This window comes from Ictidomys tridecemlineatus, chromosome 8 (genome assembly GCF_052094955.1).
Source record: "Ictidomys tridecemlineatus isolate mIctTri1 chromosome 8, mIctTri1.hap1, whole genome shotgun sequence".
NCBI classification, from domain to species: domain Eukaryota; kingdom Metazoa; phylum Chordata; class Mammalia; order Rodentia; family Sciuridae; genus Ictidomys; species Ictidomys tridecemlineatus.
The window spans coordinates 151,304,824-151,331,881 of record NC_135484.1 but is presented as its reverse complement, the minus strand read 5'-3'; the positions used below and the strand labels follow the sequence as shown (position 1 = coordinate 151,331,881).

Sequence of the window (27,058 nt, the reverse complement as noted above, 5' to 3'; positions counted from 1 at the left end):
ATGTAGAAAAGTCTTCCCCATCAATTATATATTCAACTTTTTCACTTTTACCGCAATGGGGATTTGAACCTGTAACAGTATCAGGAAGGTCAAAGTTTGATATTCACTTCTCTAGAGAAGATGTTTTATTTCTAAAAATTTTGCTCTAAGCTGTTAGGAAAGTCCCTACCTTAAATGGTATCAGAAGAGAACAGAATTTTCAAATCTGTTAAATTTGAGGAAGTCCATGGCAGTCACTGAGCAGCAGCAGCAATACACAACACTACATCCCAGGCACCAAGCAGAGCGATGGTTAAGTACCTTGTGTGAGGTCACTCTGCTAGGAAGTGGTACAGCAGGGTGACACCCTCGTGCATTCCAGCCCCCGAATCCATGCTCTTAACCACAATGTGAGTGACATTTTAAAATGGGCTCTGAGTTTACGTGTCCTTCAGGTATGGTGCTGACACCCACCTCCCTCTTTTTCCCCAGTAACTAGAGGGTCAAAATCTGGAATATGACAGAAAAACTATTAGAAGACGATGCAGAGATGAACAGAAATAGTTTCCCAAACTCTGCCCTGGCACCCACACCCTTGTTAACGTGCCAGGCCGACCTCGATCTGCTCACCCTTGGCAGCAGGGCACGTGGCAGAGACAGGTTGCTTTTCAGCCTGTTTCAAACGCTGACTGCCTCACACACGTGATTTGCAGAATCCAAGTGTCCACATTGAAGCAGTTACTAAACAGTCTGCACCTTCAGGATTATGGCAGCCAGCCTGAAAGGATGTCGAAACCACTGCAAGTCGACCCAGAAGGGTCCCCGAGACGAGCAGACACCTGTGCTCTGCACACTTCCGCGCTCTCCCAGACAAGGCCCTCTGCCTGCAGGGCACACAGCTGGCCTGTCTGGAAGTTCTGTCATTAACAAAAGCCATCTCTATTAACGTGGATACTGCATAACTGAGAATTAGCCCACTCTAAGAAGAACTAGCTACTCCTGACCAGTCGACATTTCCAGGCAATTCCATGTGTTCTAGGGGTCATCCCACTACAGTCTCTAGGAGGCTGGAGAAGTTCTGGACTCAAACCAGCCATTCTGTCTCAGAACCAGAATGCAAGCTCTTTGAGGACAGGGACCTTTGGTCATTTCATGTTAGCTGCAGGGCCAGCACCTAGAAGGTTCCAACCACCAGGTCTGCATGCAGTAAGACCATCTGGTCACCTGGGGAACAGGTGCCGTGTTGGGTGTGCCCCGACATAGGACAGTCTCAGTGGAAGTTTATAGAAGCACAGAATCCAATTAAAGCTATTTCTCCTTCTACCTGTTAACACCTTCCATCACAGGAGCTATATGAAGAAGTCTCATTCTTTACTCGGCCTGCAAATCAGCTGTGCAATACAGCCTCAAGCATCCTGCTAAAAACAGCTCCTCATGCCACTGAAAGTAAACTTTTTAATACTTAAGAACTACTTTTCCAGGCCACGTTTGTACCTCAGTGGTAGAGCACTTGCCTAGCACATCTGAAGAGCTGGGTTCGATCCTCAGCACCATATAAACAATAAATAAAATAAAGGCATTGTGTCCATCTACAACTAAAAAAATATATATTTTAAAAAAAGAACTACTCTTTCTTAGCATAAAATAATGTGATTCATTTTTTCATTTTATTGTGACTTACTATAATTCAGAAAGTTTCTAATTTTGCAGCATTTCTAAGAATTCTAATCAGAAACAGTCCTCTACAGGCATCCAATTAAAGATAGTTTTGGTTTCCTAACCTAATTTTTTTTTAATTCAGTCCTGAGTATCCAATCTTCATATATAAAAAGTCAATTAAGACAAATAAGATGTCATACAGTTTCCACAATAAAAAAGTTCTATGAAAGGGTACTGACAGAGAAACACTTTGATAATACTTCATGCTGGTGAGTATAAAATCAAATTACTACATGAAATGTTAATGATATTTAATTGTGGAAACATTTTACAATATGCTAAGTTAAAATAAAAAGCACACTGTGGGAATTAATGTATTCTGTGTATTTCCTAAATATCAGGAAATGTTTATATGGAACAATAAAGAAACAAGTGATGGCAAGCCCTTCAATAGACCATCAATGCAGGACTTTAATAGTTAAAAAGCTCATGTAAAAAACAGAATATACACATACAAAACAATTCGAGGTTGCGATTAAGCAAACGATGCAAAGGTTAAAATGTTCACAGGGATAAACAGTCATAATAATTGTGTATAGAAACATGAATTTCTTTACACTCGTTTTTCAAAACATGTGTTCTTCAGTTATTTCTCCCATCATAAAGGAGCCAGATAAAATAAATCCAAGGAATGCTAATGGCAATGAAATGGGAATATGAGACAGAAAAAAGGGGTGTCAGGGAGGCAGCTGTGTCTCAGCACTGCAAACTGCCTCCCACAAACAGCACCAGGCACCCTCCCTTATGCTAGGAATTCTATTTTCTTCTTTCTCTTTCGGTGCTGGGGCGCAAATCCAGGACCTCAAGCAAGCGCTCCACCACTGAGCTACACTCCCAGCACCCCCACACCGTGTTAGAATGTCCAAACACACAGGAAGCTCTTCCTTGCACACAACAGAGTTCAGAAACACCACTATAAGGTACACAGAGAAGAGGCTTTTTCTATTCCCCAGAAAGTCTGTTTTTCCAGCCATGTAATTCCTTGGGATGAAACCCAAGATGAACTGCAAGCATGTACACATTCCATCCTAAGAAAGAGCTCTAACTATTTCCCATTTCCCCACCGCAGCAGGGTTCTATTTGCAGAGTTAGTGCAACATGAAGAGACAACTAAGGAGGCCCATGTTCATTTCATTCTTTAAACCAGGAGAATCACAATGTAAATAGACAAATGGTGAAAACAAACTAGAGTCAAACATTTAGGTGTTTGTTTAAAGGGAGAAGGTATGTTCAAAGATTATTAAATTTGCTAGGGGGGCAGGGCTTCACAGCAGAAAACAAGCCCATGACATGGAGAACCCAACATGAGACCTGTCAGGAGGGTGTCAGAAGAGGAATCCCCATTAGCAAGCTCAATGCCAGCTGCCCATGTGAACCTTTCTAGGTACATGCGGTACTTTAATGTATTTCAAAACATTAATAAGGCCTGTGCCAAGAGGATCGTTGGTCAGCTTACAGAGCACTGCCTACTAGAAGGCTTGGAAGGAAGTGCCACTACTGTAAACCAACACTGACCGACTGCCCACTACATATGGCTTTCAGTGAACAGAGGAGGCTCCAAAGGAGAAGGGAGAAAACAGGGCAGGCTGCAGACTCCACAGAGCCACTGCCGTCGGGGACAGCAAGCCGGCAGCAGGACAGTGCAAGGCTGAGGCGGCAGCCAGGGAGCACAGCATGCGCACCCACTGTGCTAGCATTGTGGGGACAGCTGGGAAAGAGGGGAGGAAAACAAGGAGGACTGAAAAGTGGTCCCCGTGAGGATAGTAATTAATTCCCACAGAGATTTGGTCTTAAAAAGATCACACATAAACCTAGAAGCAGACTCTAAACATAAAATTTTTAACTGCATGCTGTGAGGGTAACTGACAGGTAACTGCACGCACAGCCGGGGGACCCAGGGGCAGGGTGGCACACAGAGGACAGGACATGTCGTGCTACAGCCGAGACGTGGGGTGGGGCATTCCAGAAAGGCACCTAGCACTAGAGGTGACAGGTAAGTTCAGAAGATGGGAAATGGAAAGGATATGGAGAAAGACGGCAAGGGACAGAGACCAGGTCACTCAGGGACACAAACCCATGGCCATGTTTTAGACTGTGCTACCCTTTCTTAATGAGAAAACCCAGAAAGCCCCTGTGGTAAAAGGAAAAAGTTAGACGTGACCAAGTTTCCAAGGCAATAAAGGAAACACGTCTAGGATAACAGGAAATGGCATGTAGCTCTGATCTGCTCACAGCAGAAGAGTGGCTTCTGCCACAAAGCGCCAGCTCACCCCGATGATGCTCAGCCCCTTGAGGTAGTCCTGGCGAGGCTGCGCCTGGGGCACGCACCCGGCAAGCACGACTTTCTTGTTCTCCTCTTGAGCTTTTCTAAAAGATAAGGAAAGAACAGTGTGAATTCTTTTGCTCACAAACACATCCTTGAAACTGCTCTTAGTACAGGTAGGTCCCCAAGAGTAACAGGCTGTCCTGAACCCAGGATGGTCTGACAACTGCTGAGGAAAACAGACTTCTGCACCGTGCACCACACACTACGAACGAGAGCAGACCCGCCTGGCAGTGGCCTGCATCCTTATCGTCTCATTACCAAACAACGATCACACAGAGTTCACACGGATTTGAACCACCCTTGAAAAACACATTTTCCAGGTACACATGATGACCCTTCTAACTAGGTACCTATTTAAAATATTAATAAAAATGGACCTAAAACCGTACATCATCTTTCCTAGTTCTTAGAATAATATCAAAGTAAATTACATCTCAAAAAGATTCAAACAGGAGAGCAGAGTAACTAGAAGGTGTAACATCCCCTCTCCTGGAAATTCCCACTTCTTTCCGACACCCTCCTCCCATTTCTGCTCCCTAGAAAACCTACAGTTATCGACGGCTTATGCTTCCTGCCAGCCTGCCACCCACGTCCACACCAGCATCCACCATAACCAGATTCCTGTGGGATACAGACACACGAACATGTATGCATACACACATATCCACACTCAACATTGATACACACGCACACTTGACTATTTCAGAACGGATTTCTGTGATACACAAACGTGGATGTGAAATCCACGGTCATTCACACATTTCCCTAGCACAAACTCTAAGTATGATATCGCTCGCAGGGATACATGTCTGGCTGTTGGATATTCCTTCACTGCATAGGGAGCTGGAGTGGACATAGCTCCTTGGTGCACACTGCACCCAGCAAACACTGCTCTGGGGCTAGAGACGGCAGGGAACCCAGCAGAGCTTTTATCTTTTCCTAGAAATTATTCATATCCTTTGCACACTTTCAAATTAAACTTTCAGATCTTCAGTTCTGTGAGGACGAGAGCTTTGGGGTGTTCTGGTGCTCTTGTTTACCTTAATTTCTGTGTTTTCTGCACAAATCTGGGTCTCCTGGTGCCCCAGCACACTCTAGGTTTCTGAAACCCAAGACAAAGCTGAGGGTGTGTAAGCCCAGTTTATGGACCTGAGACTTTCTTATTAAATGGCCAATCACAACACCTTGCACACTGTGTGAACTTTTCAGGAGCACACCTTCAAAACTGCAAGTCAACCAAAACTGGGACTAACAGACCAGCTCTTTGTGATAAGAGAACCACCAAAATCTGGGAAGTACAAAGAGAAAAACAGAGAGCACAGTCCTACTTTAAGAGCACCTGTGAATGTTTCATTTCAGGAGCTTCTTAGAGTACTTTGATATAATTTTCCCATTGAGAATTCTGAGAAATCTTGTTAATAAATGTTTTTAAATATCCGACTTTGGTAGATTGCACAAAGCATGCAAGAGAATTACTGCCTGTTCTGCTACCTTTTTATCAGTATGAAGCACATCACTGCACACACACACTTTCCTTACAGTAAATGTGAAATGCACCAGAAATGGAACATTCCTTCCATTTTCATTAACAATCTCTATGAGGAGGAGGTGCTCTTCCCAGGAACTTCAGCCATGCCACCCAGAGTCACCACCAAATAGCCAAGGAGACGCTGACCACCCACAAACCCACACACACAGCCTGCTTCCTAGAAAGCGAATGGTCGATCCCTAACGATTCAGTGTCTGAGGACACAGGACAGAAGAGGTCCGGAGCCGGTGAATTGTGGCACAGAGTGGGGGAGAGATAAAGGACAAGGAACAGCACACGGCATCAGGGAAGGAGCTTTCAGTGACAGAGGGCCACACCAGTGACCAACAGGGAGGGGACGAGACTTGTGCGGCAAGAAGACAGGAGCCAGCCTGTGGAGACACCTGGGAGGGCGTCCATCAGCAGAGGGAGAAGGGCACAGGACAGAGGCGAAGGCCAACTTGCTGCCACAGGGACAAAGACACGAGGCAGAAAGCAGGCCCCTGGGAGCCTGGATCAGGTGGTGGGACAGTCAGGGATGACCGGGAGGTAGGAAGGACACCATCAGAAATTCCACAGGAAGGGAGCTTCGGAACAGAGATGCCCGACTTCACAGTTTATTAAAACACTATTTCAGGCTTTTGTTGAATTTGGCTTGAAAATGGAAGGGCAGACCGAAATATAATGAAGCCAAAAATCACAGCCCAGTCATGGAGCAGTAATGCCACACTGTATATGGGACCAAGCAGGGCAGCAAAAGTTTAAATGCAGATTCTCAGAAGAGTCTTCCTTTAAACATTCTCTTCATACATCCTATTCTTTTTCTTTAGGAGCTTTGTTTGGGTTAATAAAAGCCTGAAATTTTTTTTTTCTTTATTTAGATAGGTACCCAGCACAGACATATTTTTAAAAGCTTTTATCCTTCAAACTATGAATGTGGATAAGAACAATATCTTAAGAAAGCTTAAAACAATACAAATTACCATATCTCCCTTTATAAGGCCCCAATGCTAATTAAAATGAAAACTGAACGTACAGTTAATTTAATGTTTCATACTCTTGAAACATTTCCAAATAAAAATATGGCATACCCTTGTCATGAGCACTAATTCGAATAACAGAAGAGATAAGAAGCCTTTCCTCTTCCAAGCATCACATAAGAAACAATTTGCAGTAAATCTTAAAATTCATGGCATCATCAAAACTACTTAATGCTGCCCGAATACCACCCCCTTATTCCACAGGTCAGAAAATCAAGATGCAGAGAGATGGAGGTGGTCCGCACTGCAGCAGGGAAGAACACCCAGGACATCCTAGCTCCTTGAAGAGCACCTTTCTAAACACAGGGCCCACATGGGTTTTCACTGTGTGACCAACACTGGAGACACATCCCTTCATTAGAGCAGCGCAGAAATCGACAGAGCTGCGACACATGCCTTGACTTCCAGGTAGAAAAAAACCCAGTGGAACTTTTGCCAGCTCTTGCTCACAAAACAATACTCTAACAGAGCCATCAATTCATGGGCTAACAAAAAAAAGGCTGATTCTCTACAGGAAGCAGGTAAGGACTGGCCATGGAGTCCTCTCTGAATTCTGGAACCAGTCAGGGGCGGAGGGGGGCTGGCATTCATGCAACTGCCTGCCACTGCCTTCTGCTCCAGAAGCTGGAGAGTTAGGCTATGAACTGCCCACAGTTGAAATAAAATCACAACAGGATTTGGTGGGTTTCTCCATCTGAAAAACTCCTCCATTTACCTACATTTATACATGTAACTGGGGTTCTGTTCAAACCCAAGATCACAAGACCGAATCTCAGGATCACAAGGCATGATTCTATATTTTGTGCAATGTGAGAAGATACTGTAATAGTAAGGGGATTAGTCTGTGTCCAAAGAAGAGTCCAAAGGTAGTCATTTCTCCATGTCTGTGACAAGGGCAGCTAAATGGGGCCCCCCCACAGATGATCAAGACAGTCCTCCTAGATTCACTTTTAAAGAAATGGCTGCTGTGCCTAACAGAACTAACTGCCACACCTTGATGAAGTGGCCACATGAACCAATGAAGAAGTTCCCCTGGGGACCATGAGTGTTAGCTCGGTGGCACAGTGTGAGCTCAGCATGCACAAGGCCCTGGGGCCAATCCCTGGTGCTCATGTGGGCATGCACACAGAGGACCAAGTTCCCCCTTGATTCCCAGTTCAGCCAGGTTCCTTTATTATGCTTACTGCCAACACCTGTGGGAACTATTGCTTATTAAAAGGTAATTCAGCATTTCTATTTTCATTCCACCACTCATTTGTGGACTTCATGCCAGATACAAAAAAAAAAAAAATGAAGATAAAGAGTCAACAAAATCAAGTTCAGTTTAGAGGAAGAAGGAAGAAATGGGCTTGGAAGCCGTTTCCCTCACATGAAGGACAAGAAAGACCCAAAGGCATTTGATTACTTGGGATTGGCTAACTTCACTTAGCATCATCTTCTCTAACTCCATCCATTTACCTGCAAATGCCATGATTTTATTCTCTTTTATTGCTGAGTAAGATTCCATTGTGTATATATGCCACATTTTTTTATCCATTCATTTATTGAAGGGCATCTAGGTTGGTTCCACAGTTTAGCTATTGTGAATTGTGCTACTATAAACATTGATGTGCCTGTGTCCCTGTAGTGTGCTGTTTTCATATTTTTAAGTCCTCTGGGTATAGACCATTTTCTCTGATATAAGGAGAATGATTCGTAGTAGGGTAGGCAGGGGGAGCATGGGAGGAATAGACAAACTCTAGACAGGGCAGAGGGGTGGGAGGGGAAGGGAGGGGCAAGGGTTAGAAATGATGGTGGAGGGGCTGGGGTTGTGGCTCACTGGTAGAGCACGTGCCTAGCATGCACAAGTCCCTGGGTTCAATCCTCAGCACTACATATAAGTAAATAAGTAAAATAAAGGTATTATGTCCAACTACAACTAAAAATTTTTAAAAAAAGAAATGATGGTGGAATGTGATAGATATGATCCAAAGTACATGTATGAAGACATGAATTGGTGTGAATATACTTTGTATACAGCCAGAAAACATGAAAAACTGCTCTATATGTGTAATATGAATTGTAATGCATTTCGCTGTCACATATGAATTAAATAAATAATGTTCACAATTGGGAAAAAAAAAAAAAAGGAAGAAAGAAATACCCAAAGGTAGCAAGGAGGACTAAAAGTAGCCCTGGCGACAATCCACATACACCACTGTCCAGACCTCAGGGTAGCATGACTATGGACAGAGGCTTCCCTGAAGCGAAGACTCCCAGTAAGGTCAGGTCAGGTACAGCGGTGAGGGGCTGAGACCAGAGTCCTGTTCCACCGAAGCACAATCTGTCACTGCTGTTGCCCACTTGGTGTAGCAAGGGGCTGTGAAATACTTTGAAGAAAGGATTGTGTGGCTTTATTTTAAGGGAAGGAAAAAGAACAAAAACAGACTTCTGTGAAGGGGTTTAGTTGGTTCACTTTAGGAAGGCACTTCAACATGACACACAGAAAGGTTTTTAAAAGCAGTTACAGGGCAAAGTGACAGAGGAGAGGAAATGACTGGACCAGAGACAGGAGAGCCAGGAAGAAGTGGCAACCTGTGGCTGAGAAATCATAAAATATGGACTGGTGCCTGCAGGCTGGTCAAGGGTGACAGACATGAAGTGGATGAGGAGCCCCAGGGGTCAGGCAGCCCCGGGCTCCATAGGGAACGCGCTGCAGACAACAGTGATGATTCCTTGGGCTTCTGGGTCGGTGCTCGTCTCTGAAGCCTGCCAGGATGGACATCAGGAACCTGACCGTGCCCAGATACCCTGACAGTCCAAAATCAGGGGGAAAGCCACGTAATCCTGGGAGGCTAGCAACAGTCAGGCGGGCACCCACAACTTAGTGAGTGGTGAGGCTGGTGACTGGTGCCTGGGCTCATTTAGCTCTAGGTAACCCTACAATGTCACGTTTCGGAACCTGCAGGATCACACCCTGGAAAAATACTAGCACACCTAGTTGTGTCACCTGGAAAGTCAGCTTGCCTCTGTGGCATGCGTTTCCATTTCTCCAAAACCGAAACCCCAAATCCTTCATAATGAAGTGGGCAGACCGTCCACCTTCTAAATGTAGCTCAACAACTCTTTTCTGAAAAGCTGATGGCCGTGGGTTTCTCCGATTCAGACGTTCAGCAGTAACACACTTGTGCAAACTAAAGGCAAACCAGCCAACAGCAGGTCATCCTTCCAGTTCTTCCCAACTCTCAGAATTATTCCCAACATATCTGCTCCCTCCCACTTGGTCCACCAAGAAATCCCACTGATGGTACCTTGGGAACATGGGCAGGTTCCAACCACTTCCCCCAGGTCCCTGGCTGAGGCACTCATGTCCCCACCCTGCTGGCTGCCACCTTTGTGCCCTTAGAGGGCAGTCCCCACACAGCAGCAGAGGGGTCCAGCCAAGACAGAAGCCAGAATTCAGCACCCCACCCTCAAGGTCTACAGCTCATTGTCTCACAAAGGTTAACGGCAGGTTCTTGCCGGGTGTAATGGTGCACACCTGTTATCCCAGGCACTGAGGAGGCTGAGGCATGAGGATTACTAGTTCAAGGCTAACCTCAGCAATTTGGTGAGTCCCTCAGCAACTTGGCAAGACCCTATCTCAAAACAAAAAAATAAAAAGTACTGGGGTCAAGAGCCACTAAGTTCAATCCTTAGGAAAAAAAAAAAAAAAGAAAGAGCAAGGAACACCATGGTCCTGGGGAAGAGCAACAGGGTAACTGAGCAGGTAAGACTGCAGACTGGAGCCAGATGCCCGGGTTCCAACAGCAGCTCTGCAATTTACTTTGTAACCACAGGGGAATTACTTAACCGCTCTGAGCCTCTGTTTCTTCATCTACAATAAAAGTTCATACATTTAGAGGTTGATGTGCTAATATATGAAGAGCATTTAGAAGGGGATGGCCCTTGGGAAGTGCTTGGTCAACATTCATTGTTATTTAAGAGAATCGTGGAGATCAAGTGCTAACAGGGAAAGTTGGACAGTACATGCTTATGAGGAAGGAGCTAATTATAGCACAGGACGCACACTGTCTTACTGTTAAACAGAAGGTATCAAAAAGGTGGACACATAGGATCAACTGTGACAGGAAGTACTCCAATTGTGAATAACTATTTCCACCATAAGGAATTAATAAAGACGACACCTCCACATCATTCTTAAACAGGAGAAACCGGTCCTGGCAGCTGTGAAGGGAACCATCCCACAGCCCCTCCACGGGCATCATCCCAAGACCAAGACCAAGACCAGTCTATGAAGGCCAAGGAGTCGCACGCTTCCCCGTCCACCTTGCTAGTGAGCTGCACAGACCTGAGCCTCCAACACTGAACAGATTTGCCCCGAATGGTCCACGTTCTGTACAATATCCTTTAGAAACAATGAGGCTTCCACTTCCCTTCCTCAGAGGCAGAGTCCTCCTTACCTAAAACTTCCTGGTGAACCAGTGGAAACCCTTCTTTTATTAAACTCCACCTCTGAACGAGCTTCCACTGATTTATCAAATACCTTCATCCCCTGCACTCAGATGCATCCCAATTCATCATTAGTCAAAAAGGAAAACAAAAATGTCAGTATTCTACAGGAAATGTTTGCAAACCCGAAGAGCTTCCATTCCCCCAGGGACAGCACAGTGAGCCCCAGGGGCCTGTGGGCCATCACCTCAGATAATCCCTGGACATAGGAAATCTCCCCTCTGAAAGAGACACCCGACCTTTCTAGTCTTGTCATTTCATTTAATGAAGACGAAGCTGAGAATCACAAAGATTAACTAGGCGGCCAGAGGCCTCAGTGAAGACAAGGTCAGCCTGGAGTCCGCCATTTTGGCCCTCTGCTTCGATATAGTGATGCCCTCAACCAAGGGTTGCCCAAGCCACAGGGCTCTAAGGCCCCATAAGAGCTCATCTCGGTAGGCCAGGTGTATGTTCTTCTCCTCAATGTGCCAACTTCTAATCTATGTCACCATTCCTGACTCTCTAATCTAGGTCACCATTCCTGACTACTAAGCAATGAATCCATGGAAATTTCTAGAATAAACAATGAAAATCAACAACTGCATTTGCAAATTCATCACCCAATATTTACTTGTTGGTTATAGTATATGTGATGTACGTAGAGGCCCACCAGCTGCCAAGGGACTCTGTGCTTGGAGGAACACATGAAGTTGAGAAGACCCCCCCCCCAAAAAAAAAAAACATTCAAGTATCAAAATCCAGATACACAAATGAATACTTTCAAGACCAAGCCTAATCTGATTTTTTTAAAATAAAACTTTCCCATGACCCCTATTCACCCCAATTTAATTACTTTTCCACAGTGCAAGCCCTCAGCAAGCCCAGGCCCCTGTTCCTGGGTCTAACTGCCACATTTACTGAATTCATCGTCTAACTCGCACATCTCAATCTACAGTAATTACCACGATCGCCAAAAATGACTGAAGTCACCAAGGCAGCGACTCCTTGCAGCTTCCGGGCTAGGACCGTTTCTTGTTCTGATCTGACAATAAGATTGACTGACTGTTGGACACTGCAGAATCAGAGCAGTGGACGACTAGTACATTTATTCTTCTGCAAACAGGCAAACTCGGAACAGGTTATAGGAACACTGTTCTCACTATGAAAAGGAGAGCTGGGTCTGTGTGTTAATGCTTATTTTCAAAGCAAATATGAGCCTGTATACGTTCAGCTATTCTCAGTTTATATCTTAAAATAATACATATTCAAGATCCTCCCAGACCAGCACATCGTACAGGTACTTTTCTTTTTACCTTTGCATAGCAATGTATGGAATGAATGACAATTTATACGTAACTAGCTGTTGATGAAGACAAAGAAAGACTCCTGTTAGTTACTTTAACAAAAAAAAAAAAACACCTTTGGAATAACCATACGTGTATAAACCTCTATACAATTTCCTAGAATTGCTGTGCAAATTGATCCAATTTAAAAAAAAAAAAAAGAATGTCTAAAGTTAAATGATGGCATCAGTCTACCTTATTTTAGGGGGAAAATTTATAGTTCTGGCTCCTTGAATTAAAAGGCTAAAGCGTGTAAGATAATTCTAATGTTTTCTAGAAGGAAAATGTACACTTGGGCTTTGTTCTGCTCCCCCTACTGAGTACTACATGAGTTGGAGGACTATCAAACCCTGGTCCAGGTTCTGGTGGAAGACCCAGCCAAACTTACAACTTAAAATGTGCTTAAAACCCATAGAAATTTAGGAGCAAAACTTTCAGTTTTTCACATCCTTCTTCAAAGTCACTTTTCCAAAGAGGTACTAATGTAAAAGCTGATTCCTTGGGAGAAAGGTGTAAGTGAAAAGCCCTTTGTTATTTAAAGTGCTTTAGAAAGTAGCAAAGCAAGCCTCTCCCAGAAGTCACCTCTCCTTGGAAAGGCCAGCATCTGCAGGTATGGTCTCCTTGGCTCCTTCACCTAACCATGAAACCCATCACCTGCTGGACAGAAGCCAAGAGACCAACCCCCCTTCAGCAAGCCACCACTGCTGCAGGATCAAGAGGTGTCACCGAGGACCATATATATTTTAGGACCCTTTTTAAAACTCATTTTTAACGTGCTCTTGGTTAACTAGCTAATTCAGAAAGTACTGGTGTTACGAGGAAATCATTTAAAAGGTTCTGCACTGATTCAGAACACTCATCCTTTTGGGGGAGGGGGGCATAATACAGGGGATTAAACTCAGGGGCACTCAGCCATGAGCCACATCCACAGCCCTATTTTGTACTTTAGAGACAACCTCTCAGTTGCTTAGCGCCTCGACACTGCTGAGGCTGGCTTTGAACCCGCAATCCTCCTGCCTCCGCCTCTGGAGCCACTGGGATTATAGGCATGCGTCACCACCCCTGGCTCACTGGCCCTTTCTGTAGAGTTCTCTCCCCTACCTGACCGTAAGCTCCTTAAGGGCAAGGCCTAGACAGTTCACCTTACAGGACTCAAGAGTACATTTTCCAGAAATATTTGCAATTTGACAAATGAAAGAAAAGCTGATGACCAGAAAATAAAACTAGAATTATTAACTCAAGTTGTGATTAACAGCTGTGCTCCATCTCTCAAGGAAAGATCATAGAAAGAAACAGACATTACTGTATGTGTACATAGGACTACATGACCAATATGATTCTGCAACAGGTACACTCAGAAAAGTGAGAAATTATATCCCATCTATGTATGATATATCAAAGTGCATAAATGCATCTACAGTCATGTATAACAATTAAAACAAATCAAAATTTTTTTTAAAAAAAGGTCAGCCTTAAAGAGGAATCCATTTTTTTCATCATTTGAAATAGAGAGGATCCAATGAAAGAAAATTTATTTGGTTAGGGTCAACCTCATTTATCTACATTTGAATCTTACAGCAAATCCTTCACCTTCATTTTCACAAACAGTTTATAATTACTGTAGAACTGTTGAGAATTTATTTTCTTGATGTTTAAACACCACCCCACCCCACCCCTCTCCTTTCTGCCCCTTCCATTTTCCCTTCCCTAACAACACAAGAAAACTATTTCCATTTTGTCATCCCAAGGGTAATACAACTACAGGTTATGACTAGTTGTCCTCAGATCAGAAAGTCATTTGTCACAAGCTAAGTAACTTAATGCAAATTTTATACCCGCAGAGAAGGAAAAGGGTTCGTTTAACAGCAGTAGTGTCACCATGCACCCCTGTCCCAGAGAGCATAGCAATTTTAAAGAAACGCTGCCCACCACTGTGTGAAAATGGCCCTTGTCCACATGAATGGACACACAGCTTGTCTGTTGGCAATGCCAGGCGAAGGACCAACGCAGACACCATTTCAAAGCATCAACTGAAGTAACCAAGACGGCTGCACTCACCACTCGGCAGCCCGACGCAGGCCACACTGCCCACCAGGTTCAGTAGGACCCGTGTCTCCACCACAGAAGGAACTGAGCTCAGCGACTATTCAGAAAAGGCGCCAGCCTGGGCCCCGGCAGCTCTGGAAGACAAACACCGGGGAGGAGGCCTCTTCTGGGTTCCGTTTCCCACCTCCCTGGGCAGTGGCCACAGTAAGAAGCCCACCACATCCACGTGCAGCAAGCAGGACGTTTTTACCTGGTCAGTAACAGTTACCGAGTGATCCCTGTGGGAAATGCATGACATTTAGGATCAAAAAGCACACATGCTCTAGGACACCAGGTCACAGCTCTGGAATCCCAGGGACTCGAGAGGCTGAGGCGGGGTGGTGCCAAGTTCAAGAACAGCCGAGGCAATCTAAAAGACCCTGGGTCAAAACAAACAATAAGAACCACCGGGGATGCTGCTCAGTGGAAGAGTGTCCCGGGGCTCAATCTCCAGCACCTCCAGCACCACGTGAAGAACAAAATGTGTGCTAAGGGTAAGATCAAAGAGCTGGTTTAACTACACAGTCCTATTAATTATCCCAGCAAACAAAGCATGTCATTCTTGGGATGATGCTTTTTTCATTATTAGGGCTAGCTGACATCTGTGGTTGATTTAAAAATGCCATTTGTCTCTGGAGATTTTTCTCTGAATTCTACTGACATTAATCATTACGTGTCCTTTAAATAACTGCATTTCCTACTAGTGAACAGAAGTGAGCGCCACGTACAGGCACATCATACACACGTGCACACACAAGACCTAGGGAGAGAGAGAGAATGGACACTATTGCTGAACACTGATTAACCACAAAACTAGTAAGGGGCCACTTTTTTTCATTTCTACACACATAAAAAATAAACAGCCATATAATTGACATTAAAGTTCTTAATTTGATGCTAGAAATAAAAGTAATTGAGTTTTCAAAGAAATAGGGGAATTACACTCAGAATGACCACAGGAATCACTGTGGTGGAGCAAGTTATAACTGGAACTACAGTGGCCCTGTGACCATAGCCTTACTGAAAACACGCACGGGTGCAGAGGACTGGCTTCTCAATCCTTCTAAAAGGTGAAGCCGAATAACATGGTCTGAACTTACAAAGGAGTGGCAGGCAAATAAACACAAGTAAGTACCCGTGTCTCCCCAAAATTACAAAGACAAAAAAGGTACACAGAAGTAGGAGCCATTCTGTGACACTGATGGAAAACTAGGGGGAAGAGACTGAGCAGCCCAAATTACAGGGCAACTCAGATTAGATTTTTAAATGTGACATTTACAAAGAAAGCCACAAATCAAAGGTGAAAGGGGCTGAGCAAGCTGACACCCATGATTACAAATGGACAGGGGACTACTGGAGTCCCCTCTTCACAGCAAGCAGCTTACAGAATCAGCCAGTTGCTGAGCGCCCAAGTGCATCTCCCAACAGAGGAGTGGAAGCACCCACACACAGGTCCCTGGAATATGAGCACTACATACAGGGGAGCAGGAGAGCATCTCCACATGACTTAGCGCACTGCAGGACTCAAAAGCACACCTCGGGGACCATCCCATCTCCTATCCCAGGATCTTGTCATCTTTGGAGATGCAATTGGCAAAGTTCAGAAAAGCCCACAGGTCTTTAAAAGGTAAATTATAAAGGAAAAAAAAATGGAAGAAAACCTGTAGATTAAGAGAGAGTCAAGATATATGGCAGGTTTTTTTAAGCAAAAATATTTAGCTTTACTGCCTAAGAACATTTAGGGGAAAAAATCAAAATGAAACAAAGAATAGTTATAATAAATATCAAAGAGTGGCCACTTTTGGAGGTTGGGACAGAGCTGTGACTTTCATGGGACCTCAGAAGGGTTAGGAGTCGTGGCAATGTCTTACTTCTTGACCCGAGTAGTGTTGCACGGGTGTTTGAGTTAAAATAATTCAGACTATACATTATTGGGGGACTTTAAATTTTTATTGCACATAATACAAAGTTTAAAAATGAAATACTTTCATAAAAACTACTCTAAAACTAGATAACCAGAGACTTCCCACAAAACAAAAAGAGGAAGAGAAATAAGCTGTGGTACCTGCCTCCGAAGTCTTTTGAACCTTCCTATGCATCTCAGAACCCACACAGACGTGGTTTCGGCCCATGGCATATAAACAGGATGTCACAGTTCGCTGGAAGAACCCTGAGGCACACTCTCGGGAAGCACAGAAACTGCCCTGGGTTCTCTGACCATCCCCAAAGTGACAAGGATGGCACTGAAGCAACCAACTCATGCAGAATCGTCACGACGGGGATTTCAAGGAGCACCACAAACCAGCCTGTTTTCCATATTCGGTGGTAATTAAAACCTACACTATTGAGAAGACTGTCAGGAAAAGCAAACGCACAAAGGTTCATGGCCACAGCTCGGGAGCTGTGCCTGGGCAAAGTCATTGGCGCTCTTTCTGAAAATAGAACAGCTTCAAAGACAAGCTGTGCTACAGTTGGAATGCCAAGTTACCCCAAAGGTGCACATGAAAGGCTCAGCCCCCAGGGGGTGCTCTAGTGGGCGGAGCTGTGGATCCTGAGGAGGAGGGGCTGTGAGAGGCCTTTGAGGCAGAGGACACACCCTTCCCAGCTCCTGATGGAATTGCTTTTACTGCACCATGTTCTCCCTCCATGATGCGCTGCCAAGGCCCAAAGCAGGGGGCCAATCCATACAGACGGGAGCCTCCCAAACCAAAACTGACTCTTTGTAAGCTGACCGTCCTGGGTGTTTCATTTTAGCTGCAAGTTGACGGTCCTGGGAGTTTCATTTTAGCCGTGGGAGGCTGGCCCGGCACATTTCAAGAAGGAAAAGTCCACACTGACATCTGAAGACCTCAATTCAGATCCTGGCGCTGCCAGGAAATAACAGAAAAGCAAATCTCTTCTGGTTAGTTTTCTCACATTTTAAATGAAAATGATGAAATAAGATGAACTCTGAAGCTTGTTCCAGCACTGAAGAATCTATGATTGTGGTAGGAAACACTGGCTCCCACAGGCAATAATTGCCACCAAAATCAAATAGGATTAAGAAATACCACAGTAGCAAATGACATTATTAATTTTTTTTCTTTTCCAAATAGTAATTTTTTTTAATTAAAAAAGGTAGAATTTATTTGAGCCCACCCCCACAAAGCTGCAATCTGTGTACAATTTCTCCACATCCAGTTGAGACAATCCTTAGTATATTTGAAAATTAGTAAACGAAAATGTAAGAACAAAAGTCATCTTAACATCTTGAGTTCTATTTTCTTCATATATCCATTTGTAAAAGAGGCAATGGTTTTTAAAAGCTAAAAGAATATGCTATTAGAAAACAGACAATGAGGCTGGGGTTGTGGCTCAGCGGTAGAGCGCTAGCCTAGCATTTGCGGGGCCCTGGGTTCGATCCTCAGCACCACATCCAAATAAAATAAAGATATGGTGCCCCTCTATAACTAAAAAGAAAACAATGAGTTCAGCTCCCTTCCTTTTGCCCCGGGTTTGTGCTGTACCAATGTCAACCCAGCACATCAGACCCTCAACAATCCCCAGTCACGACATTGAGGCCCTAACACAAGAGCACAAAATGAGAACCGAACATCTCTGCAGGATCAAAGGCAAGGCCTTAGGGAGTGGTCCTGTGAAACCAGCAGTGTCCCCGAGAGAGGGACAACAAGGACCCAGTGTCGTGCTTGCACTCGTTACACTGCTACAGGCTCTGCCACAACCATCTTCACAGGCATCACGTGCTCCCTCTTGAGCTCCATGGGCAGAACCCGGGAGTTAGAGGAGGGACACGTACTTCACACACCAGGTAAGGGCAGGCCAGGGGCGTGAACGGACACGGGATGCAAGAATGAGAGATGAACCAACACTGGGCCCCACCACCAGCAAAATGGGATCCTTGGAGGACTCACCCAAGGGGTTGGAGGAGGGGATCCCCCTGCTGACACAGAAAGATAGGACTTCACATTAAAACCTGAGAAAAGAAGAGCTTGATTCAGGTCACCTGTGCAGAAACAGGAGGCCTCAGAGCTTCAGGAAGGTGGGACACTTCATCTGGGGGTGAAGCCCAACTCTCAAGGCCTCGTCTGCTACTCTACCATGACAGCTCACAGAGAACCAGGAGAAGGCGAAAGGCACAGCTTCTAGATTTCTAACAACCTATACCAAAAACGGGGGGCTTGTGCTACACCATAAATGGCACCAGTGAGACTCAACTCTCCCTCTCTCAGTAAGGTGTTTTGGTGCATGTTGCTCACCATAACAACAACAAAAAAAATCTATAACTATGAAGAATGCTTCCAACGTATCATTTTGAAAATAAAACATTTTCTTTCTAACATGGCCTTCCCCAGTTAAGAGTCTCAGGAAATGGAAATGGAAAGAGCTGCTGTTTCTTCACATCATCGTATCTAACAAACTACTTGATCTCCTACAGATCACCTGCCCTTACTCCTCGGAAGCCCGATGCTTCTGCCTGTGCACAAGATTCCAGCCCTTTGATCATACTGTTCCTGTAATCACCCTCTTTCCTTATACTAGGCATTCTGTCCCTCTACAATGGATCACACCCAACAGTATACAAATATCCATTTTAAAAATATACAATAAAAACTCCCTCTTGATCCTACGCCTCTCCCTACCCAATTCTAGCTCCGTTTCTGCTTGCCATTGTAGCAAACCTCTTCTGAATGCAAGTAAAGCCTCGCCTCATTCTGTTCAAACCCACTCAAATCAGTCTTGCATCCCCACTCTCCATTAAACCTGCTCATAAAAGACTACCACCCGCCCTCTTGGCAAATGCAATAGATCATGCTCAGCCTTCATTGGACTCAGTCTCCCAGCATATTACACAGCCGTATGCACCCTCTTCTGGAAACATCCTTCACTAAAACTCTGGCCTCCAGATCAGTGCTCCTCGGCCGCCTCTGCTGGTTCTCGTTATAGGTCGTCTCTCTGCCCACCTCGACTCCCTAATGATGTCCTTTAGTCCCATGGCATTATACACCACCTGCAACATGACTTTTCCCAAATTTGCATCTCAAACTCCGACCACAAATAACATATCAACTGAGCTACTTAGTGAGCAGCTCAAGCAGACACCAAAGAACTCTTGGGTTCCCCTTCCATGTTCATCCCACCCCACACAAGATCTGGAAAGCTTCCCCCGTTCTTTCATCCCAGATGAATGACACCAACATATGCCCAATATCAACTTGTCTGCCACCAAAAGCAAAACTAGAAGTCATGCTGCATTGCTCATATCCCAGCTACCTGCAAAGGCCACTGACTCCTTTTAAGACAGAAAGCCCTTCCAGCACACCACTGTCCAGAAGACGGCCGCCTCTGGGTGGCTCTCCAGTCATGAGCAGAATGATCTTAAAATCTAATTCTTCAGCGGGTGCAGTAGTGCATGCCTGGAATCCCAGGGGCTGGGGAAGCTGAAGGAGGATGATCCCGAGTTCAAAGCCAGTCTCAGCAAGGAGAGACACTAAGCAACTCAGTGAGACCCCGTCTCTAAATGAAATACAAAATAGGGCTGGGGATGGGGCTCAGTGGTGGACTGTCACCGAGTTCAATCCTCAGTACCAAAAATAAACAAAAATCTTATTTTCCAGTCTTCACAAATTTCTGCTGTTGCTGCATTAGTCCCATCTCCGATGTCGCCACCCTCAGAAGGCCTGCCCTGACCACTCCATACAACACAGGCCCCTTCCACTCCACCACTCATAGTTTAAGCCTGATGACCTTTTCAAAACAACACAAAAGATACTTTTTAAATCTCCCACCCCCATGTGGGTGAGAAACTAACATCACAGTACACACACAGCTGGAACAGGGCCACCCTTTCCCAAGATGCCAAATAAAAACGCATGGCAGTCTAGGAAATCCCTTCTCATCTAGATTAGGCTCTAGCCTGCCCTCGCCTCACATTCTACATCTCAGTAGAAAGATTACAAATGAAATGGTAAAATAAACCTATACCACAGCAAAATGCCACGTTCCATAACACCTCCAATTTTTTTCCAATATGAAGTCTCTTTTAATGCTTATTTTTCACAAAAGCAATATATGTAAGCTAGTGAAAAAACAAAAATACTGATTAGTAAAAAAAAAATCAATTTTTAAATTCTTAAAATAATATGCCATGAATCATTTTCCTTGAAATTATATTTTGAAAAACAGGGTAACTTTACTGGGAGTCCAAATGCATCCAAAGCTCACATCACTGGCTTGCTTGAATACCCTGAAAAAACTGAAGGCCAGGTTCACTTCTCTCACATTTTGGTTTGACAAAACCAAACCAAGCAGGTGAGTCGTTTTTCAAACACATTTATTGTGTAATAACTTATTGAACTAAAAAGCTCTACAGGTAGAGGGTATGTCTGAATTTTATATTTCAACTGTAATTATTACATTTCTTGAGCTTAGATTGCTTTGTTTTTATGCACAAGTCGAAGTCAATCACAAAAGTTCGATCATCATCCCTTACATGAACTCGAGTTCTAGTATTTACCTGTACCACCTCTTACCACACTCTTTCTGGGGACCCTGAAAACCCTGTTGGCTAGCCTTGCAAACATTCTCCATGAATGCACTCACCCATGAATTATTCGAGTAATGAAAAAGGTGGTCAACCTCCTGACGTGGTAGGTATGACTCTAGAGGGTGAGGATCAGGAGTCAAGAACAATCCTCACCACTCCCATCTTAAAAACACCCCATCATTTCTTAAAAAAAAAAAAAAAAAAAAAAAAAAAAAAAAAAAAACCCTAAGATACTAGGAATGTCAGTAGAGGACAGAAAAAGGGAACTCACCTCTACACAAGAAAAAAACCCTTGTTAGTGAGCTCTTACCCACATTCCACAATTAATCCAACCAAAGCTCCAGAAGAAACAGCTTTAAAGGAAGCTAGTAACGGCAGAATGCCTAGTCCCAGGCGTGGGCTTTGCGCCAGGCCGGAGGGAAGCCTCTTACCTGTGCTTCCTGAAATAATTAAACATGCTCTTTCTGCTACAGACATCAAGCTGATTGGAAGAGGTAAGAGCCACACAAGTGAAAGTCTTTGATTCTTAAAATCTTACACAAAAAAAGGTGTTTCATACTGAAATAAATAGCACTTTTAAAATTATTTAACTTTTTCTTGAAGACCAAGTGTCAGTTTGAACATTGGCTATTATAGTGTTCACTCTCCAGGGGCTTAAATCTGACCGAGTGCTGAATCCAACATTGTTTCACACCTTCCACTGACTTGGCGCTGACACACCAGCACAGCCTGGCTCTGCACTCTGGTAACCATGGAAGAAGGGTTACCTGAAGCCCCCTCGGTCTTCAGGTAATAACTGGGGCGTTTCCTCCAGTCCCGATCTCCGCAACTTTGGACTTGAGATGTCCCTTTCTGCTCTCCTGCTGCCCCTGTTCAGCCCCTCTAGACAGTACTGTGCCCTGCTCAATTCTCCTGGTTTATGTGCCTGTCTCGCACTAGACTCCAGGCAATTATGATCGTCTCCTCGACACACCTGGTTCCTCCTAGCAGTGGTCTCATTTTGTCATCTGTCCTATGAGGCACTGTGCTCAGGAAAGAGTCCTCCCCACACCAAAGTTCAAAGCTGGATTTAAAAAAAAAAGTGGGCTAACTCAGTCATGAGTCCTCACTCCCTGGCTAGTGAACAGCTCTTGCCCGAGTCTGGAGCTCCAGGATCCAACTCAGCCAACTGGTGTGCAGTCCATCCTTGGGGAACTAGGGCGACAAGTATGGGAGGGACCTCTTCATCAGCTGTCCTCGGGGCTGCACATGTCATCAAACTGCTGCTACTGCAGCACTACTGCCACCATGGAGGAAGATTCCAGAACAAGTCAGAATGTCAGAACCCAGAGGCAGAAGGCCCCTTGCCACCTTAACTTCGCGGAGCCACGGAGTTCATCAAGTTAGGACCACCAGTCTCCGGACTTCCCCTTATGCCAGATGATGAACTCTGATGGGTCAAGCTCCAGTCGAGTCGTCTGTTAGGTACAGCCAAAGATAACCAAGCTGAAATCACTTCCTGCCATCAAAACGTAGCAAAGCAAGTTGTGAAACCACACTGGCGGACACCCCATCTAACTCTGGTGCCCTTTATCACTACGGTGCCATCAGGCGTTCTTAGCCAGTGGGGCCAGGCTCCCCACCACGCCTCCTTTGATGGTACTCCGGTGGTCCCGGAAACCCACGCTGCGATCTTGTATCTGCACACTTATTACTGTGACAGTGCTCCGAGACCAGGAGCCACCGCAGCTCATATTTGGCTCTGAGGTACTAGAGGTAGTGGGACGTTACAGGCACACCCCTACTGGATGAACTGACATGCTTCCAAACTAACGCTGTCTGCCATCACCCAGTGCCAGGGGACACGTCCAGAGCACAACCTTGCTGCACCTTTGACCCGCCCCTCCCTGCTCAAATAAACTCACATCACATGTGACCTTAATTCCACTAAGCGCCACACCTCTAGAGAACAGAGGCACGGCCCCCAGTTCCCAGGAAAGGAGTGGTCACAGCCAGTGAGAGAAAACCACATGGGAACTCCGCAGGTAAAGGAACAAGGACCACAGAGACCCGATGTTCTGTTAGAAATCACAGCTACTCAACCAGACCCAGAACCAGACATCTGGATTCCAATTCCCAGTTCAGGGCCTCTCCACAATCTCACAATGCTTCCAAGCTTGGCCAAACAAAAAATAATCCATTATTGTATATTCAAGTAAATCAAAAGCCTTTCGGCAAGTTAGGGAGAGACGCACATAACGCACATTGCCTTATACAGTGACTTATTTTTCCAAGTGAGCTTCAGTGTCCAACTTATCTCCTCTTCCAGGCAGGATGACTGCATTTTATTTAAATTTAAATAGATGTTACCTATTCAAATGTGTTTTAGTGGAGTCAATCCCAATTGATTTTTATGTATCTACTTTCTACTTTACAAAAACAATGATGCGTCTCAGATTTATTAAATTTAAGGAGACCAAACTTGCATTTTTTAAAGCTAAATGCTGTAATTGCCTTAATGAAGTAATTATCATGTAATGTTGATTTCACCCAGCAGCCTTTTGGTTATGAACCTAATTATTCTGGGAAATCTTAACTTTGAGCTCAGGAAATCAACGGTCTTTAGAAACTTATTTATAAAGGTTAATTCATGTGGGATTTTAGTGAATGTCACAGTTGATTCCAACATCCATGTCACTCAAGATGATTATCCCAAGCCAATCACTGTAATTTCACCTCCTCTGCCCATACCCGGGAGAGAGCAGCCTGCAGCCACTGTGGACCAATGATATATGAAGAAATTCTCACTCTTCAAAGAAAGGCAGGCCAGTCTCTGTCCCAGGAGAGATAAACGAGGAAAATAAGGATACACTTGTTGCTCTTATCCTCAGATCCCAGAAATTACCAGGTTTAAAGGAAAAGCCAAGACAGAGAAAGGCAGGGGACCAATCTGAGTCCCTTATGACAACACTGAGTTCAGTTAACCCCCTCTGAAGCCTCCTGGGACCTCCCACCATGCAACGCAATCCTCTTCCCCATTGTTGAGGAAATTTCCCTTCAGAGTTCTATTACTTGAAGCAAAAAGCATCTTCACTGATCAAGCAGTAAACTCTACTCTAGGGACAACAAGCCCTCCAAAGGAAAGTCTATAAACCTATATTACCAAAGGAATCCTACAAAGTACTTCTTCTCTAGATGCTCAAATACTGGCTGCAGTGCATGGGTTTTCTATAGAGCCTGAGGGACTCCAACACTCTCCCTAAATAAACAATGCCTGGTCCCAGGCGTGGGCTTTGCATCAAGTCGGATGCAAATAACTTCTGATTTGGCAAACTGTCAAGAAACTAAAAAGTAATTCTATTTATTTATTCATTTATTCATTCATTCTTTTTCTATCTCCCCGCCCCCCCCCCCCAATAGTTATTAGCACCCAGCGTACTCTGGGATCTGAGATAGAGCGGTGAACTGACCACACTACCTGCTCTTGGAGCCAGCACACAATTATAAGAACATAAGCAGCTTCCTCGTGGATTTGGTTCTCACTGTAAAAAAAGCATGAAGCACCCAGGCAAGTTCCAGTTTCATCTGGAAATTATGACCCATTGGGCCGACATAAACAAGATGGTCTTGGTGAGCTTTTTTACTCAAGTAGGGTGAAAAAGAAAAAAAGCCATGAGATTAAGAAAATCTGAACAGGGGAAAAAAAAAAAAAAACCAAAACTACTGAGAAGTATAGAAGGAAAGATACAGAAAGACCAAGATTACAAAATCACCTACACACATACTCACCTTCCAAAAATAAAGAGACGGGAAGTTAAACAGCATGTTTCAATTTCACCACTGGAGAAGCAGGAACTTGGGCAGAGGGATCTCAGCTTAAGGAGGTCTCCAACCCGAGATCTCCCAACACCTTTTCAAGACTCTCAGAGCATGAGAAAAGATCAGGTCCCCAGCCCACATGGGTGTCTCCAAGCCAAAGCTCACTCTGCCTAGGCCACTCACAGCGGCCCACTGTCCTACTAAGTCCACCTGTCATGTGAGCGGGCCGAGCAGTCAAGGAACAGTGCACCTTACCAAAAAAGACAAATTCCTGCAACCCTTTCTATTTCATGAAAAATAAGGGCTTGTAAGCAGAAAGGGAAATTGTTTAAGAAACAAATTCTAAGGTGCTAGATGACAATTTCTTTAATTAACTGAAAAAATTAAATTTTCAGTCTTTCCATACTATGCAAGTTTTGGACAGGTACTATTAGGCAATTAAATAACTTGGACTCATTTGCTCAAAAGAAATATAATCACCAAGTAGCCACTAAATTAACAACTTTAAGTAAAAAAGTAAAGTAAATGAGTTATCAGGAGAGCATCTAACTAATGGGTCACCCTTCTAGTGTGTAGTTTATTTTAGAAAAAATAGGTCATTGCAATTTTTAAGTGCTATGATATTGCACTTTTAATATTCTACATATTAAAATGGTTCCGGAGTTCAAATCATAGATCAATGGTAACATCACCATAGGGATGTGTAAGATTAAGCCTTAATCCACAGAACAGAGAATTTTTATCCAAAGCTCTTCTGAAATGTTCATTTGAAAAGATCTAGCAGAAAGCTTTTTAAAAAAAAAAAAAACCATAAACATTTATTTAATTTGCAAATGTTTATTTAGTGATGACTTTGTATATACAGAGACACCATACCAGCCACAATTAATACCATTTAAAATACAGTTGTCAAGCTGAGAGTGTAACTTTTGCCTAGCACGTGCAAGACCCAGCATTATATTTCCAACACTGAAAGCGCACGCGCACAGACACACACATCCGTCAGTATCTTCAGGTGCTGGTTCCAGGATCCCACATACCAAAACGTATGGATGCTCAAAGCATCTTCCCCAAAATGTCTCGTTACCTGCATGTAACCCCTGCACACTCTCCACATGCTTCACGTCAACTCCAGATTACTTTTAATAACTAACACCATGGAAACAGCTGCAGATGTATTATAAGTGCTATAGAGAGAGATACACTATGTTGTTTTAAAAACGCAATAAGGAAAAGAGACTGTGTGCTCAGAACAAATGCAATTGTTTTTCAGTCCCAAGTTGGGTGGCTCCACGGGGGAAGCCACCGATGGGGGACACTAACCATAGGAATCACCGTCAAACACCCGGGAACACTGGCAAGGCTCGGCTCAAGAGCACAGTGAAATGGCCATGGCTCCTACATGGGAAAACTATCCTTGTCTGCACCTCTCATCCCAGCACGTGACTAGTAGCTAGCTCTTTGTCACTCTGAAAAGTGTCCCAGCTTAGTCACTGAATTATGGTCACCCTGCCAAGGTGGGTAAGCAGACAGGTGCTGTATGGTAGCTAGTTACCATAATGCCAAATATTGCCCAGATTTCTTTTTTATGTTGTAGATAAGAATAAGCTACCCTTAGATAAAATGTAAAGACTCTGATGTTATATCAACATGATAAAAGCATTCTGTGATTGCTGAATAATAACTTTAAAAGGGATTTGTTTTCTTAATTCAAACGCCCAGTAGTCAAATATTCCATCATTCTGTGCCACCAGATTAATGGTTTGCAACTAACCCGGGCAGATCTCAACAACCACGTGACCACAGAAGGCACCAAAACACTGGGGCCATTTGCCACAGGAACAAAGGCCTAGCAGGTGGCCATCCACTGCTCCAAAGGAGATCAGGCTGCACAGATCACCACCACCCTCAGTGCATAATATTGGGTGTAACACAACCCCTCATATCCAATTTTCAAAATTAGGACAAAATCATTTTTAATGACAGACAAGCCCCAACAGGAAAAAACAATAGTCCAAGGAATGCTGCCAAGGACCCATGAAAGGGGCCCCTCCCAAGACCCAGAGGTGGCACTGACCCAACACCCTCACCCCAGTATTTGTTCAGTGAAGCAGCGCAGTATCTGGAGCAATCCCGAGGCCTCATTAAACACCAGGTGGTATACCAGGGTCCTTTTTTCTAAGTAACAGATGGCTCCAACTTTTCATCTTTATGACGAACGGCACA

General features: G+C 44.3%; 1 protein-coding gene across 6 annotated transcripts in view; it reads right to left on the bottom strand.

The window, feature by feature from the left end:
• Window positions 1-27,058, bottom strand: part of Cdkal1 (CDKAL1 threonylcarbamoyladenosine tRNA methylthiotransferase) — a 633,756-nt gene that overhangs the window by 473,519 nt on the left and 133,179 nt on the right. For all 6 annotated transcript variants that reach the window (XR_013425476.1, XM_078020596.1, XM_078020592.1 and 3 more), the window contains one exon: window positions 3,969-4,065. Coding sequence is in view for 5 of the 6 variants with exons in the window: in XM_078020596.1 (XP_077876722.1) it covers window positions 3,969-4,065 (97 nt within the window). In the remaining variant the exon portion in view is untranslated. The remainder of the gene's footprint in view (window positions 1-3,968; window positions 4,066-27,058) is intronic.